This window comes from Equus przewalskii, chromosome 13, assembly GCF_037783145.1.
Source record: "Equus przewalskii isolate Varuska chromosome 13, EquPr2, whole genome shotgun sequence".
NCBI classification, from domain to species: Eukaryota; Metazoa; Chordata; class Mammalia; order Perissodactyla; family Equidae; genus Equus; species Equus przewalskii.
The window spans coordinates 30224356-30242775 of record NC_091843.1 but is presented as its reverse complement, the minus strand read 5'-3'; the positions used below and the strand labels follow the sequence as shown (position 1 = coordinate 30242775).

The 18420-nt window shown below is 46.2% G+C and overlaps 1 protein-coding gene across 16 annotated transcripts in view; it reads right to left on the bottom strand.

Moving 5' to 3' along the window:
* Positions 1–18420, bottom strand: part of PPP2R2B (protein phosphatase 2 regulatory subunit Bbeta) — a 436961-nt gene that overhangs the window by 30698 nt on the left and 387843 nt on the right. For all 16 annotated transcript variants that reach the window (XM_070569299.1, XM_070569297.1, XM_070569303.1 and 13 more), the window contains one exon: positions 12425–12589. In XM_070569299.1, the coding sequence (XP_070425400.1) occupies positions 12425–12589 (165 nt within the window). The remainder of the gene's footprint in view (positions 1–12424; positions 12590–18420) is intronic.

The window sequence follows — 18420 nt, the reverse complement described above, 5'->3', positions numbered from 1 at the left end:
TCTTCTCTTGGAAGCAGACAGACCTGGATTCAAATCTTGACTTCTCCACATGATCAGGGGCAAAGTTTCTTCACCTCTCTGTGCCTCATCTGTAAACAGGAGTTACTAATACCAGTCTTCAGGAGTTGTTGTGAGACTTAAATGAGACACAGAAGGGCTCAAAAATAATATCCATCCTCCTCCACTATATACACCTTTGGAGGAAAATGGAATTTCTGATTCGAATTGTTAGGTTGGGCATCAAACTTTGCCCCGTTCTCATTGGAACTCAGGCAATTTTTGTGGCCAAGTCTTGAGCTGCAGATTTGCCAGTGCAGAAGGGCCTTGCCAGGGAGGGAGGAGGTTGGGAGGGTAGGTCCACCCCAGCTACACTTTAGTTCTGCTTCATTTTCTTATAGCTTTTGTCACTGTCTGAAATGATTTCATTCATTTGTACACTGGTATGTTTTCTTTCCTCCCTTCCCGCTCTTACAGGCTACTGAAATACAATGACTGCAGGCAGCAGACTTGCTGGCAGAGCCAGCGCAAGGGGACTGGAGCAGCCGAACTGCTATCCCTGGGGCTGAGAGGAGCCAGCTCCTCGCCCTGGTCTTCACGAGCCTCCCTGGCCTGCTCCATCTCCTGCAAGTCCTGCACAAGCCACTCCTTCTCAACGTGATGGGAACTCTGGGGCAGGTGAGGGGTGATTAAAACTATGATGAAATTAAGGTGGAACTGGGGTGGGGGGAGGCCGGCCTGGTGGTGTAGCGATTAAGTGCGCATGTTCCGCTTTGGCGGCCCAGGGGGCGGTTCGGATCCCAGGTGCAGACATGGCACCGCTTGGAACGCCATGTTGTGGTAGGTGTCCCACATATAAAGTAGAGGAAGATGGGCACATATGTTAGCTCAGGGCCAGTCTTCCTCAGCAAAAAGAGGAGGATTGGCAGCAGTTAGCTCAGGGCTAATCTTCCTCAAAAAAAAAAAAGACGTAACCGGTGAACCTGTCCTGTGTCATCAGACACTGAGCATGCTGTTCACCTCCGTGATTGATTTCATCCAGCAAACGTGCACTGGGAACCTCCTATGCGCCGGGCAGTGTGCTGATTGCTTTTGTTTTAATTAACTAATTAATGGCCAAAGATTTCCAAGTCCCATGATCTGTTCTCTGCTCTCATCTTTCTTGACCTCTCAAGAAGCATGGGACATTATGGATCCCTATATCTTTCTAAATCCCTCTCCTCTCTCAGCTTATATGCCTACCCCCAGCCCCTGATCCCTCCCCCTCGGATTTCTTCTTACTTCCCTGGCAGCTCACAATCAGTCTCCCGTAAAAGGCTGCCTCCTCTTCCCCCTACCCCACTGGTAAATGTTGGCATGTCCTCCACCTCCATCCTGGACTCTCCTCTCCTCTCCATCTACACCCTTCTCTCCTAAGTGACTTCACCCATCCCATGGCTTTAAAAACAATAACATACTCATGATTCCTAAATTTAGAGCTCCAGCCCAGGCCTCTCCCCTGACTTCCAGACTTAGGGAAGTTGTTACCCAACTTCTCTAATTGGGTATATCACAGACATCTCAATCCGGAAACATCCAAAAGAGAAGCCTTGGTTTGTCTATGCCAAACCCGTTCCTTCCTGACTCCTCATCATATAGGTTACCACCATACTCTCCGTCGCTCAAGACCAAAACCTAAGAGTTATCTTAGATTCCTCCCTTTCTATCAGCTCTCCGCTTCCAGCCTCTCAGCAAGTCCTCTTAGCCTGAGCTCCTCAGTGGATTCCGCCTCTGCCTTCTTGTATCACCCCTTCACTGCCGGACCCTGGCAGAGCCACCGTCGTTTCTTCTCCAGACTATGGCAAGAACCTCCTAATTTGGTCTTTCTGCTTCGAGTCTTGCCACCCCTTTTATGGGAACTCTTTTAAGACCATAAACAGAGTATTCACTTCCCTGCTTAGAACCATCTTCTGGCTTCCCTCTCAGTCAGAATGAAATCCAGGCACTCTGCCTTGTCTACAAGGCTCTATGTAATCTGGCCTCAGCTGCCTTTACAGCCTCATCCTCTACACCAGTCCCCAGCCCACTAGTCTCCATCCACTGGTCTTTTTTCTATTCTTTGAAGACACAAGGTTGTTCATGTGTGAGGGCCTTCATTCCTAGATGTTATCTCTGGCTCCTTGTGACAATTCAGGTCTCAGTTCAAAGGCTCTCCCTGGCCACCCTATGGAAATAATTCCGCCCCAGCTACTCTTTAGTCCTGTTTAAGTTTCTTATAGCTTTTATCACTGTCTGAAATTATTTCGTTCATTTGTACACCTGTGTATGTTTTCTTTCCTCCCTCCCCGCTAGAATATAACCTCCGTGAAGGCAGGAATGAGTAGGTGTTTAATAAGTCTTGGTTGATTAAGTGATTTCTGGAGTCCTGGTCAAGAGGTACAGGTCTGGATCAAATCCCAGATCTTGTTCCTTGGTGGCCATGAGAGCATCATTCCCCTCTTAGCTAGTTTCCTCATCTGCAGAATGTAGCTAATGATGGTGTGCACCTCGTAGGGTTGTCAGGAGAACTGGAGGAGCTCACACCTTGGCTTGCTTTCTGGATATAGTAAAATGTCATAGGAGTTAGCTGTGACTATGGTTGCTGCCGCTACCACACCTACAGCTGTTGCTGCTCCTCCTCCTGTCCCTGCTCTTAAAGACACGTGGAGGAGAAGCGAGCCAGCAGCATCATCCCACCCACAACTAGCACAGAGCTCACATTACAGGCCAGCACCGTTCCAGGGCTGCGTGCTGTTCTCTCACTTAATCCTCACAAGCACCTAGAGGGAAGTGCTACCGCTAGTCATATTTTATAGATGAGTAAATTGAGACACAGAGAGGTGAGGTAACCCGTTTGAGGTCACCCAGTCAGGCCACGGACATGGACGGACAGTGACACCATGTAGATTTTCCTCCCCTATCTTGACCGTGTCTCTGAATTTACTCACTACTATCAGTTTAGTTTGAAAGAAGGGAAGAAACAAAGCAAAAATGTCTGGGCTGTGCTTACAGGGAATCCTATAAGACTGAATGTCTGTGTCCCTTCAAAGTTATACGGTGAAACCTACACCCCAATGTGGTGGTATTTTGAGGTGGCCCTTTGGGAGGTAATTAAGTCATGAGGATGGCGCCCTCATGAATAGGATTAATGTCCTTATGAAAGGGATCCCAGAGAGCTCCCTCAGCCCTTCTGCATGTGAGGACACAGCGAGAAGACGGCCATCTATGAACCAGGAAGCCGGTCCTCACCAGACACCAAATCTGCTGGTGCCTTGACCTTGGACTCCCCAGCCTCCAGACCTGTGAGAAATAAATGTTTGGTGTCTCACCCACCCAGTCTGTGGTATTGGATTATAGCAGCCCAAATGGGCCAAGATGGGGAACATCATGCTGGGCTCTTCACTGCCTTGCCCATCCTAGTACCTAAGACAGGTGTTGTCAAGGGTGTGTCGGGGGAAATCACGATCTTTCCACCCCAGAGCTAAGGCGCCAGCAGGCCTCCCCTGTTATCCCAGTTACAGCAGTAAAACTACAACCTTGGGGGGAGCTGCCCGGAGTTTGCTGCTCTGCCATCACCCCTTCCACACAGCCCCTGGCAGTCTTGGTCCGCACACTCATCTTTACACTGCTGCGTTCATGGTGGGTTTGTAACTTCGCGTCCTGCTTTAACATTTATCCTAAGCATTTCCCCACTTGCTCCAGTGTAACTGTGTCCCCAGACGGTGGGCAAGGTAAATCCATATGGCCCTTCACGGAACTCCTTCTCTATTCCCACTCCCGTTTGAGGATTGCACCTCCTGCTTTTATGCTGTTCAAACAAACTGCTTATTCGTGACCTTTCCCTCTTAAGAGTGGCTTTTGAGTAGGAAACAGGCTCCTTAGCACCTCACAGCCTCTAAAATCAATTAACATCCCCTTTGTTCAGAGAGAAATCATGTTTCTGCACCACAGGAAGAGATCCAGGCATCATCACCACAAAACACGCACACAGCCATGGGGAGGTGTAGAGACTCAACGTACCCTCAACGTACAATCTCAACCCACCACCTTCGATGAGACCCATGTGAACTGTGTGCTCACAGTGGGTCAGGGGCTGTGCTGAGAGCCCCGTGTCCACAATCACTTTTCACCCCTCCTTCTAGAGGAAGTATCATCATTGGCACCTCGCACCAGCCACCTGCGGAACATGAGCCTGGGATCCACGCCTGGAACGGTCCACTCCAGGGCCTGGGCCCTCAATTATTTTCATGTCTTCTGCTATGGGCTGAATGGTGTGCTGTCCCCATCTCCCCCCTGCCCAACCCCAAATTCCTATATTGAAGTCCTAACCCCCAGGACTTCAGAATGTAACCATTTGGAGATAGAATCGTTAAAAAGGTAATTAAATTAAAATGAGGTCATTAGGGTGGCCCCTAATCCAACCTGACTGGTGTCCTTACAAGAAGGGGAATTTTGGACACAGACATGTATGGAGGGAAGATGATGTGAAGAGGTGAGGAGAAGACGATCCTCAGTAAGCCAAAGAGAGGGGCTTAGAACAGATCCTTTCTTCACAGCCCTTAGAAGAAACCAACCCTGTTGACACCTCACTCTCGGACTTCTGGTCTCCAGAACTGTGAGACAACACGGTTCTGTACCCAGTCTGTGGTACTTTGTGACAGCAACTCTAGGAAACCAATCCACCTTCTTTCACCTGTCTTTTCCCACTTGCCTGCCTTTCTATCATAGATGTTCAGTGGAGCCCCACTTGTGGCTGGGCACTAGGCTAACTATTGGCAATTCAGTGGTTGCTAAGATAAATAAAGTTGCTGCTCTCGTGGAGATTACATTTTAGTTGGGGAGACAGAGAGGAAGAAAAGTAAACATCTATAGATGAGCACTATGAAAGAAAGACAAATAAAATAGGGTGATGAGACAGAAATAGGGTGCAGGTGGGGTAAACCGAGAAGTCCTCTCTGAGGAGGAAACATTTTCCCAGAGACCTAAAATGAGAACAGTCCAGACAACTGAGGAGCATGGAAGGACAGCATTCTAGGCAGAGGAAGAGCCTGTGCAAAGGCCCTGAGGCAGGAAAGGGCTGGGTGTGTTGAAGGTGCAGGAAGCAGACCAGTGTGGCCAGACGACGGGGAGCTGAGGTTGGAGAGGTGGGCAGGGACCAGATTCATGCAGGCCATTGGAAAAGAGTTCAGACTGAATTTCTCTTTCATGTCCTAGGCTGTCATTCATCATACCTGGCCAGTTTCTTCACTCAACTCCCAATAGTCATGCACCGAAAGGAGAAGGCATGATTCAGCCCAGCCAACTGCTACTGCCATTAGCACCCTATTGTTTCAGACATTAGAATCTCAAACTGCAAACACAACCCCGTCATTATGCCAGAAGTGATAGAAAAGAGAGAGAGATGAAGGAGAAAACCATTCCTTCCCACCCCTGCTGAGAACGCAGAGTGAGGGACATATGGAAATTAATATATGCAGCTCTGATAACATGAGTCTCCTCGGCGTTTTGATTAAACGCCGACGGTTATTAAATACCCTCCTTCTCAGAGCTCATCTCCGAAAGCCAATGTTGCTTTTCATTTTGAACTCTGATGAACTGTCTCAATTCCATTCGCACACCTCGGCTGAACCGTGGTCGACTGCAGGCTGGCGTTTGAGGAGGATGGAGAAAATCAATATGAAATGTCAGGCGAGAGGTCAGATTGAACTTGTTTTCCCAGCTGGCAGGAGCTGGGGGCCGCGGCTGCAGCAGCTGAACAAAGGTAGATGTGCACCGAAGAAGGTCGGCACTTTGGACGAGTCAGGAAAATGGATTTTGTTCGCTTCTTAATTAGATTAGGAGGCTGGCAGCTGGCAATTCAGAGCACTGCTGGTGTCGGGCTGGGGTGTGGGGAGACAGGGCTGCGGCAGAGGCCTGCAGGCTGCTAGCAAGCTCCTGGGCCTCCCTAGTGACTATCCCCTGGGGCTTTGCTTCTCTAGGGCTTTGTGGGACCCAGGCTGGAGGGAGGAGCCACCCCTGGGGGTGTGGCTTGCCAGGCCTCCTGCTTGTGTGGGCCTGATGACTCTTCCCCGTTTTCTCCCCAGGTAACTTTTCAGTCTTTAGGGTGGAGCCCAGCAGTCACTGCCTTGGGGTATACAGCCCTTGTCACAGCCCCTCACAGCACCATGTGCCTCTCTTTCATCCCACTTTTGCAGTTGCAAAGTCATATCTGTTTGTGATTCTCTGATTAGTGCATCTTTCCTCCTTACACAGTGCGATGGTTAATTTTATGCATCAATTTGGCTGGGCCATCGGGTGCCCAGATATTTGGTCAAATGTTACTCTGGGTGTTCCGTGAGGGTGTTTTTCGATGACTTTAACATTTAAATGGATAGACAGAGGAAAGCAGATGGTCCTCCCTAATGTGGGTGGGCTTCCTGCGATCCATTGAAGGCCTGAGTAGAACACAAAGGCTGGCCGTCCCTCAAATAAGAGGGAATTCCGCTGCCTGACTCCTTCCAGCTGAGGCAACTCGAACTGAAACATCGGCTCTTCTGGTCACGAGCCTGCTGGCCTTTGGACTAGAACTATACCGTGGGCTCTCCTGGGTCTCACTGCAGATCTTGGGACGTGTCAGCCTCCATATCATATGGACCAAATACTTATGACAAATAGAAATGGCAAGCAATAGGATATATTGGAGTATATGAGGAAGCCATTTGGTGTAAACCTAATTCGGCCTGACCTTGTCTTTCCAAAAGGGCCTGACCGTGGCTGTTGAGCATGTATTGTATATCTGCTTTAGACATTCCCTATGGCAAGAACAAAGGCCCTTGAGATAAAGGTGCAACTTCCCTCCCCCTCCCAACGTTGGCAGTTCCTTAAGGATTAAGCATCTTTCCTTAGACTAGGAACCGATTGCTGCGCTCACCTGTGACCACCCAGCTCGAGACAATAGGCTTGCCTCCTGCTACGCCCACCAAGATAGCAGACCCACTACCTGCTGTGTCCATCAAGCGCTGTGCCGACAGGGCAATCTTGTGACTATTGTGGGAGGGACATTTCAATCATATGTGAAGCATCCTCTTTGGGGGTATATAACCACTCTGTATACCTCACTTCTTTGGTGCCCTCTCTTCCTTTGGGAAGAAAGGCCCCGGGCCATGGTCCTCAGATTTTAGCTCAGAATAAACTCTCCCCAATTTCCATTTATAGATTGGTTATGGATTATTTTCGTCGACACTTTTATAATAAATTGCACACATTTACACACACATGCACAGATACACACACACACACATATATACGCACAAACACACATATGTATATGTATACATATACGAGAAAGAGAGCGATCCCCTATCAGTCCTGTTCCTCTGGAGAGCCCTCACTAAGGCAGCCAGTGAGCTCTAAGAGGGAGGAAACCAGGTCTGGTTTTGCTCACCCTTGTGTCCCCAGAGTCTGGCACAGCACCTGACATACAGTATGTGCTCCACAAATACTAATTAAGGAAACGGATAATGGGGCTTCACATATCTGGGAAAAGGGTTGGTGTTTCAAGCGCCACACAGCTGCTGGCCTGGGACAGGGGAATTCAGGAGGAAGGGCTGTGATAACTGCTGCCGCCGGTTATTGACCCCTGCAAGCCTGGCAGAGTGCTCGGCTCTTACACGCATGATGACATTTACTTGTTGTGAACAACCAGCCCTAGGAGGCTGTCTTTACTGTTTCTACTTTCAAATGAGGAACTTGGGGCTCAGGGGGATTAAATAGCTTGCCCGAGGTCACACAGCCACTGAGTGTCGGAGCTGACTTCTGATTCCAAACCTGCTACTCTAAACCATTCTAGTTCTAGAAGTTTCTAAGGCCTTGTCCTTTGTCCATTTTGAGTTCAAGGTTCATCAAGTCTCTCAGTAAGCTTATTCCTCAATATCTAGAACTCGTGTGCATCTGTCTGACTCCACAGCCCAGACTAGTGTCTGCTACACTGGGCTGTGAGCTCACCAGGCCTTCTTGTGCCATCTCTGGCGCCCACTTTGGGTCGGTGGCCCTTCAAGCCCGGTGCTACCTTCACCCACCAGAGGGGCCTGCCTCCTTAGACAGCTCATGTCACCTCACACACAGCATATCTCAAACTGAACCCCAACCCTTCGCTCTCCCCTAGTATCACTTCTTATTAGTCCCCTTTCCACATGCCATTTATGTCAACCATCAGGTATAAATTTATTTCTTGAGTAAATATTTATTGAACACCTACTTATGTGTCAGGCCTTGGCAACATGATGTGAGCAAAACAGATTCAGTTCTTGTCCTCAGAGGGTTTATAGTTTAGGAAGGACCCTGAACAACGAACATCCACGTGTGACGAATGCCAATCTCTATCGCTTTCATCACCCAGAGTTATTTTAAAAGAAACATTCCTTTTTCCTTTTGATCTCCATAGCTATCATTTATCTAGGGTATGAATTTCCATTGTACTGAGACTAAAGCAAAACCCTCATTCTCCTATGTTTCTTCCCACCACCACTGTGTTAATCACCCATAAAACATAATTTCTATAACTCTGTTCTCCAGCCAAATGATCTCAAATCGCTCTCCACTCACTAGAAACTGTGCTTCTCAAACCGGGGCACATGGACGTATCTTTGGAGGTCGGGGGAGGAGGATATAGGGGTGCACCAAGTGGTGCAGGAAGCCATAGGATAAATGCTGCATCTTTTGGGAACATCAATTTTGCTTGAAATTTGGGGCTGGGTAGAAAGGTAATTATTAAATTAAACGGAAAGTAGACATTCTATGGGAATAAAATACAAAATTCATGTGAAATTTTAAGATGGAAAAACAAGACTTCAAAGACAATCTGTGGTGGTCAGCATCTCCCCTGGGGTCTCTTGCCTCTGCCAGGCATGTGCTGTCTTGTCTGCTAATAGGCTGGCCCCCAGAGCACATCAGAGAGGTTAGATTGCCTCTGGGTGCCCTTCCTCATGGCAGCAAGGTTCATGGGCTGGCCCCGGGAGTGCATACTTGGTGGAAAGGTTTAAGAAGGACTGGCTACCACAGGACTCAGACTCTGGGTATAGAGTAGGAACTCAATGAATGAATGAATGAAGGAATGAATGAATACATGAAGGCATAAACTTTTGACTCTGATCTTCAAAGACTGACCTGATATGAACCATCAACCCTATGTGACCTCATTCTTTAATAATTCCCTTTCACCCAAGCCTGACACTTGTTACTAAGACTCTTTAAAGGTTCCATGTAACTTCCTAACTTCAGGCTGTTGCCCATTCTGCATGCACTGCCAGAAACAGCCTTCTCTCTGTTTCCCACCTAACCAAACCCCAGCTGTGCTTTAGCGCTACTACTCAGCCTCTGCCTTCCCTGGGAGGTCTAGCCCCGAACATCCCACTCTCCTCTGAACGTCCCAGCTCCTAATCGTCTCCACCACTCATTTGGGTATTAATACACACACTGCCTGATACATTGTTCCTGAAATGTCTCCTGGGTACATCTTGCCTCTTCAGCTAAATTTTAATGCCTTGAGTGTACGAGCTAAGTCTTACCTTTCCATTGGACAATTTAGAGTTCTTAATAGTAACAGATATATCGCAGACACAAGAAAATCAATCATGCTGAAGGACTGACAATGAATTTTAGTCTGGATCTGCGGTTCTCCACTGGGAGCCATTATCCCCCGGGGGATAGTTCACAATGTCTGGAGACATTTTTGGTTGTCACAACTGGCTTTTGCTAGTGGCATCCAGGGGGCTGAGGCCAGGGATGCTGCTAAATACCCTACAATGTACAGGACAACCCCCTCCCCCAAACAAAGAATTGTGTGCTTAAAATTCACTAGTGTCACTGTTAAGAAATCCTTGTCAACATTACACTCTCTTCCTGACTTGTTTCCTTGTCTCTTTATTTTCTCAGTCAGAACCGAACCTCCATACCCCTGCCTTCTGTCTAATTAACTTCTCTAAAACGTAATTCTGATCATATTACTCCCCTGGTTACTTTAGTGGTTGTTCACTGATTTTTAGAGAAAATTCAAGTTCTTCATCATGGCCATTATGACCAGAAGCCTGCATTCCTCCTGGGCTTCAACTCTCTTCCTTCTCCAAGTCATTCCCTGCAGACCAGCCAAATCAGTTACCCTGCAGTTCCACAAACACTATGATCTTTCATGCCTCAGTAACTTTGCACATGTTGGTCCTTCTGCCTTAAATACCTTTCCCCTTGTTGGCTTATAAGTAAGTACCGCTCAAAGATCAATACCAGCACACACATCAGCAAGTATTTATTAAGCATCTATCACGGGCCAGGCACCGTTTTAGGTGCTGAGCAACAGCAGTGAACAAAACAGAAAAGTCCGTGTCCTTAGGAGCTGATGGTCTAGATCCACACTCTCCAAGAGAACCTTCTACAATGATGGAAATATCTTAAATCTGCACTGTCCAGTGTGGTAGCCACTAGCCACTTGTGGCTATCGAGTACTTGAAATGTGGATAATCTCAATTGAAACCTTCTGTAAGTGTAAAATACATATGTTTTGAAGAGTTAGTATAAAAAAAAAGTAAAACATCTCCTTAATAATTTTTTTGTTATGTGTATCTTTTTTTTTATTGAAGTCACATTGGTTTATAACATCACATAAATTTCAGGTGTATATCACTATATTTCGGCTTCTGTATAGACTGCATTGTGTTCACCACCAAAAGTCTAGCTGCCATCCGTCACCATACACATGTGCCCCGTTACCCTTTCACCCTCTAGCCTGGACAAACCTCGTTAATTCTTAAGAGCTATCTCCTCTGAGCCCCATGACAAACCCATGAGGTGGATATTATGATTTTACCCATTTTACATCTGAGAAGACTGAGGCTCAGGAAGGTTAGGGAAAGTTGGACAAAGTTAGCTAATAAGGGGTGAAGCCTGGCTTGGACCGGGGTCTGTGTGCCTCTAGAAGCCACAAGTCTACGTACCACTACACTCTGCAGACCAGCTCCCCCATACAACCCTTTTCACAGCAAATGAGCCAACAGAAATGATCAACATGACCCAGATCTTCACCCCTCTCCCATCAGACACTTACAAAGAGTGTTGCCCTGTCACTCACGTCACACAGGAATTGAAGCTGAGAGCCGGGACTGTGGGACGGATAGGTCTTCATTTCTCCACAGCAAACTGGAGTGGCCACCAGCACTGGCAGGGGTGCTGGCCAGACGAACACGGCTCTAGTCGCTTCTGAACATCCTGGCAGCTGCACATTGTCTGGTCTGACACTGGACATGGATTACCTCTGCCTTCCATGCACCTTTACTCCTGCAGCAGTTTCTGTTCTAGAAAGCCTTCCTGCTAGCTCCAGGCCCGTCCCGTCTACCCCAGCACTTGCAGGCAGCGCCAGCTGACACTTGCTTCACCTGCTTACATCAGTCTTGGCCTCTGGCCTCCAAACACTTGGCTCCCCCTAGCTTTGCAGCTGCTTTGCTCTGTCAATGCCCTGAGAACTCCAGCATGATCTGAGGGCCTGGGAGTCTGGCTGCACTTTATCCCAACCCCTGTCTCTGAAGCTTTTCCCTGGTGCCCACTAGAACCACTGGGACTTCCAGAGTGCTGGTTCTCAGAGCTACAACCTCTCCAAGAAGCCACCAGTTCCCCCCCTCCAGCTGCTATTCTTTTTTTATATTGAGATATAGTTGACACACAAAGTATATTAGGTTCAGGTGTACGCATCATCATTTGATATATGTATATACTGCAAAATAATCAGCCCAAGTCTAGTTAACATCCGTCACCACACACAGTTACAAATTTTTTTTTTCTTGTGACAAGAACTTTGAGGATCCACTCTCTTAGTGACTTTCACATGTACAAGACAGTGTTATTAACTCAGTCACCATCCCCAGCTGCCAATCGTGATTCCTTGTATATTCTCAGCCGCACACCCAGTCCAGCAGGTCCTGTAAGCTCTGCTGCCAAGATCCGTCCAGAGACCATGGCTCTTCTGTTTCCACATCTCCACCCTTGTCCAGGCCACGCTCATCTCCTGCCTGGATGTTACACAATCCCCTAGCTGGTCTCCCCTTCTACTCCTCAGGTTCACTCTCCCCACAGCAGCAAGAGTGATCTTAAAACACAATTCAGATCCTGTCACAATGTTATGTGACAGGGCTCATGTCTTATTCATTTCCATACTCCACAGCCTGAAGCGAATGTTTATGGAGTTGAACGTGAGGTTTCATCTTTATTGAAATATCAAATATGGAGCTGACTCCCGCGTAAGGACAACACGTGTAGCCTCTTTACTCCCAGCATGTCTAACGTGGGAAAGGAGATCAAAACCCTCTAGGCTCTCCCCATATCCTCCTGCATGTCAGGGGCCAGTGGCCCATCCCTCCCCATCAACCCTGAGCTGCTGGCTACTCACATTTGGTGTGCCTGTCACACAAGGCCGATGCCCTCATGTCACACAGCCGGATTGTCCCTTTGCTGCTGCTGTACACGAAGGTGTTGCAGTGATGTGGGTGGAACTCGGCCGCCGTGATCACCTCCGTGAGCTCCTCCATGTTGGCTGGCTTAATGTCCACGATATCTGGCACAGACGAGTCAAGGAGGGGACCAGGAGAAGGGGGGCAGAACCTCGGGGGTGATTACTAACAGCACTGCCATATTTCAGTGTAACATGTTAGCATTTACCACACTTGGTGGATCCTCACAATAACTCCATGTGCAAAGAGGCAGGCATTGTTGGTCCCAGGCAGACGAGGCCCAGGGTTACCCAGCGGTCAGAGGCAGCATTAGAACTCAGGTCTCCGTAGTCCTTATTAGTATTTCCTCCTCCATAAGATGTAGACGCCCCATTCACCATCAAAGTTATCTGCTCGTGCAATCATTTTAAAAGGTGCCAAGTTGCAAAGACTTACATTTCTCATTTTACAACAGTGGTTAAGAAACTAGTTCCATTCTAACTAAATAATCCAATTTATTTGAATCTTTACCTAGACGCCTAGGCTGATAAATGATATCTGTGATAGACTGTAAATCCTCTTACATGAAATCCCTGAGATCTTCTTAATAATATGTTGATGATAATGATAATAATAATAGCTGCTACCATTTATGGAGCACAGACTAAAGGTCAATCACTGTGCAAAGCATATCATGTGCTTTATCTCATTTAATCCTTATAACAGCTCTATAATCAGCACTTTTCTTATCCCCATTTTTCAGAGGTGGAAACAGAGGGTCAGAGTATGTAAAGTAAATTGTCCCAAGTCACATGGCCCATGAGTGGAAGCACCTGGATTTTATCCCAGGTGCAAAACTTGTGCTCCTTAGTAATTATGCAAAATTTGTCTTATTGAAGATATACAGGACCTTAAGTCTCCATAAGTTGTTGTTTGCTTAGAGCTTGTGTGAGAATTTAAGCGTCAGAAAGAAGCCATCCAGTTGTACAGCAGGATGGTTTTAGTCTTCCATGGAATATACCATTAGTTTTAGCATCTGGTTTTTTTTTTTTTCCTCAGTATTTTCTCTTTTGATCAAGAATTGTTATACCTCCACTTTTTTTTTTGAGGAAGATTAGCCCTGACCTAACATCTGCCACCAAGCCTCCTCTTTTTGCTGAGGAAGACTGGTCCTGAGCTAACATCCATGCCCATCTTCCTCTACTTTATACATGGGCTGCCTGCCACACCACGGCTTGACAAACAGTGCATAGTCTGTACCTGGGATCTGAATCAGGGAACCCTGGCCCACTGAAGTGGAATGTGCAAACTTAACTGCTGCACCACTGGGCCAGCCCTATTTATACCTTTATTTTTTAAGACCACATCTTTAGGGGTGGGCCCGGTGATGCAGGCGTTAAGTGCGTACGTTCTGCTTCGGCGGCCCGGGGTTCGCGGGTTCAGATCCCGGGTGTGGACGTGGCACTGCTTGGCAAGCCATGCTGTGGTAGGTATCCCACATATAAAGTAGAGGAAGATGGGCACGGATGTTAGTTCAGGGCCAGTCTTCCTCAGCAAAAAGAGGAGGATTGGTGGCAGATGTTAGCTCAGGGCTAATCTTCCTCAAAAAAAAAGGCCTCATCTTTATAATGAAGTCAAACATTTGGCCTCTCAATTGTGAAAGTGACTCAAGGGAAACAAACACCTTCAGTAGGGTGTCTGGCATGCGTGAGGGAGGGGGTTCGTGCTGATCCTGTCATATTCCGACCAAGAGCTCGGGGGACCTGCTGCAGGTTGGGAGGCAGCTGGCTGGGGCTGAGATGCTGTCTGAGGACCCAGCAACTTCCTGCAAAGGAACAGGGCTCGTGATGTGGATGCTGTGACACGGGAAAGCTGACCAGAATGGTTCCCCCTTTTCCTAAACTTCACCTTGGTGATGCTGCCCCACCTGTATATCACCAGTTAGTATTTTTCACTTGACATTTTTTCTTCAGATCAATTTAAATTGATTCACTTTTTTCTTTCCTTAGCCTTGTCCAAGTAGTAACCCAAGAGTCATAAAATCTAGCTTTAATGAGCTAGTTATATTTTAAATGATATGCATGAAATAAATGCATAACAATTAAAATTAAAACGTTTATGTCTGTGCCAGGAGTTTATGTATCATACTTTGGGGAACATTGCATTGAAGCAACAAGCAGAAACTTGATCAGACTATGCTATTAGACTGGGATGGATGAAAATCGTCTATGTTTTTCATGGAGTCAGTAGCATAGTCCTCTCCCTAGTTTAGATGAGGTACAACTACATGCAGTGATATTTTTTAGTCACCAGCACTAACAAAGTAGTCATCTATTTTCCAACATCACCTGTGCTCCTGGTACAACTATTCCAGCATGCCATTGGTTGCAATAACAGCTTTGCGTTTGGCTGTGCCTCGTTCCCCTTCAATTATCTCTTATAAATCCTGTTGGGTTCTTTCTAAAATTAGCTTGAGACTGAACTAACATTAGGTTTTACTACAATTTCCTGCACAAACCCAGATGCAGATATTACTTGGGTCTCTGGAGCATATGAGTCCCCTGGATTCACAAAACACTACCTTTCAACTCGACTGCCACCAGAGTTAGAAATATTATTGCAGTTAGCACCACATGCTGGGGAGCAGGAACCTATGCCCCCCAGAAGGTGGCTCCAGGCTGCAGCTCTGATGTTCTCTCTAGGCCCCTGACTCATGTGTGGGCCTTGTGGCCACGACACGGGGTGGGGTGAGTAGACGTTGGAGCTCAGCTGTTGTCAGATTTAATTGGCTCCCAGAAAGAGCCTCCACACTCTACTATGCCAATGAGTGTGTTTCTCTTTTCCAAAAATAGGGAAAGAAAATCTGGTGTCAGTTTTCTCAACCTCTACCAGTACAGCTCTAAAAACAAGCTTAACTGGAAGGGATCTTTGCTGTGTGGGAAGGGGAGGTGCCACATCTATGGTTATTTTTTTCTCACCTAAAAATAAAGCCCAAAAGTCAGAACGTGTGAAATGACATGCTTAAACATATCTACGAAACCAGGAACATCCCCCACCATCGAGAACACCATCATGGGGATGTGCCCACTGACTCTGCTTAGGGCTGCTGCCTCTGGATCCATCCTCCCTCCCACCCACCCATTCTGGGCCTCTAAGCCTACCCATCATCCCTCATCCCCAAGCACCTCTCTTTTGACTAGAGTGCTTATTTAGGTCTGACTCAATGGGGTTCAGCCGGACTCTAATCCTCTTTTTAATAATCATGATGATAAGGACAACAAGGAGGATAATAACAACCAGCAGTTAATGTTTATCAAGTGCCATGTATTGGCTCATTTGACCTTCATCTCAGCCTTTTGAGGTCAGTATTATTAACAGGCTCATTTTCTTGCAGAGGAAACAGTGAACTGAGGTAAATTACTCAAGGTCAGATGGCCAGCAGGGGGCAGAGCTGGCACTTGAACCCAAGTTTGACTCAAAAGCCTGGATTCTTGATCACATGCCCCCGCCCCCCTCCAGTGGCTCAGAGACAGCCTTTCTGAGTGCAGCAATTCTGGCTCTCCTGAAACACCCCTGGCTAATGGGAGAAGGAGCTCCATCTCTTCTGCTTTGGGCCTGTGCTCTCTTGATTCCTTGACCACTTTGGAGGCCACATTTTTCAGAACCAGAATTTGGATACAGCATCTGACCTAGGATTTTTGTGTCCTATGATGTGATAATTTTTTCTTCTTTGAACTGAAAGTTGGGACAGAAACACGATTCCTGAATTGTTAACTTAGGGAGGATTTGCTGAGTTCCAGAAACATTTGGGAGAAGGAGTATAGTCACTCAAAATTCAATGAGGATGATGGGAGAACATATTTCACATCTGCATCATCTAGAAACTCAGGCCTTTTTCCTTACGCTCTTCAAAAGGGAGATACGCACGTTCAGCACATGTGGTTTTGCCCTTTATGTCGGGACGGAAGGAGAAAGGAGATGAGCAATGCATGGCTCCCCGTATTATCTTGAAAATGGAATGATACATTTTGACAGTCCATTTTCTCTTCCCTATCCTTTACGGCTCTCTATCCAAATTATTTCCCTGTTGTTCCAAAGAACTAAATGGCAAAAGCAAAACATAGCATTGGATTCATGGCTAATATACAAGGCAGACAGCCAACAGATTGCTATTAAATTAACCCTGGGGCTTGACAGATCTGTTCTTCCTGACCCCAACTGCTCAGGCATTCCTTATTAATGCTGAGCCCAGGCAAATTACCTCTGCTAACAAAAGGGGTTAATCTGCCTCTCTGCTGGGACTCTGGAGGCAACTCTGAGGACAGGAGGGGGCACAGCCAGTTTGGCAGCTGAGCTCAATGCTCAGAAGGCAGAAGGCGGGAAGGTGAGGGCACCACTGTGCCAGGCAGTGGCCTAAGGCATCATTTAAAAATCATAATTGAAGACACTGGGAGGTCACCTCTTAAGGGATCAGCTTTAAACAAATAAGAAGCCAGAGCCATAAATTACATCAGCAGTGGGTGAGAGAATGGAGAGGGTTATGGCAGGATGCTAAGGGGGAGCATGGGGGCCATTAAAAAGTCATTTCCTTAATCCCAAATTTGAAAAAGCTTTCTACAAAACAAAAAGTCCACTGCAACATTACAGAAGAAAAAGATTGACAACAACCTATATATACACAGGAATATGAAAATGATTAAGTAAATTTTGATCTTCCTCATTAAACTGTTTATGCACTGAAATTCCAGGTCTGTTAAAAAACAAAGTATGAAAAATTCTATCTATATTATGATCATAATGTCATTTAAAACTTATACTCAAAATGATGAGCCAAAAGGCAAGATACCAAATGTTAGTGATAATTCTGAGCGGGTCTATGAATTTTCTTTTTCTTTTCGATTATCAGTTATCATTTCCACATTTTCTTTTAGTAATGTTTTAGTATTTTAAGATTGAAAAAGACAAGACACAAGCTGGCCCCGGTGGCTGAGTGGTTAAGCTCACGTGCTCCACTTTGGCGGCCCAGGGTTTTGCTGGTTTGGATCCTGGGCACGGACATGACGCCACTCGTCAGGCCACACTGAGGCGGCATCTCACATGCCACAACTAGAAGGACCCACAACTAAAATATACAACTATATACTGGGGGGATGAGGGGAGAAGCAGCAGAAAAAAAAAGATTGGCAACAGTTGTTAGCTCAGGTGCCATCTTTAAAGGAAAAGAAAAGAAAAAGACAAGACTGTCAATGCTTATTTTATATATATATAAATATACATATATATATACATTTATATATACATATATATATTTATTTACATATAAATATATATATGTATATATACATACATATCTACATAAAATTTTAGGTGAGGAAATTTAGATACAAATATATACAGTCTGACCATAGCCATGTAAAAACACATCAGAGAGAGAGAGCAGAACAGAAGGAAATGTAGTTATATCTTACAGGGCATTTCGATCCTAAAGTCAGCATGTAAGTTACCCTTTAGTAACTCTAGCTTGTGTCCATTCATTCATTTCTTCCTTCATGTATTCCATAAATGTTAACAAAGAATCTGTCAGTAGTCCTCCCGGTGCAGGGGATATAGCTATGACCAAAGCAGACCAAAACCCCCCGCGTTATGGAGCCTATATTCTAGTAGAGGACATGGTCCCTAAACCAGGTAAATAAATGTCATATATAGTATATTAGATAAAGTAACTGCTAAGCAGAAAAATAAAGCAGGAGAGAGAGAGAGTGCATGTGTATGGGTGGCAGGGGGTGTGTGTCCCAGATCAAACAGGAGAAGGCTCCTGGATAAATCAAGAGTTCAGATTTTTTTTTTTCCTTTCTTTTACTTCCATATTTATTTATTGTTCGGAGCCCTTATAGTTGAGTTAGCTAGCGTTATGTTAAAATTGTGATGTAAATCTATTGTATTTATACCAAAATTT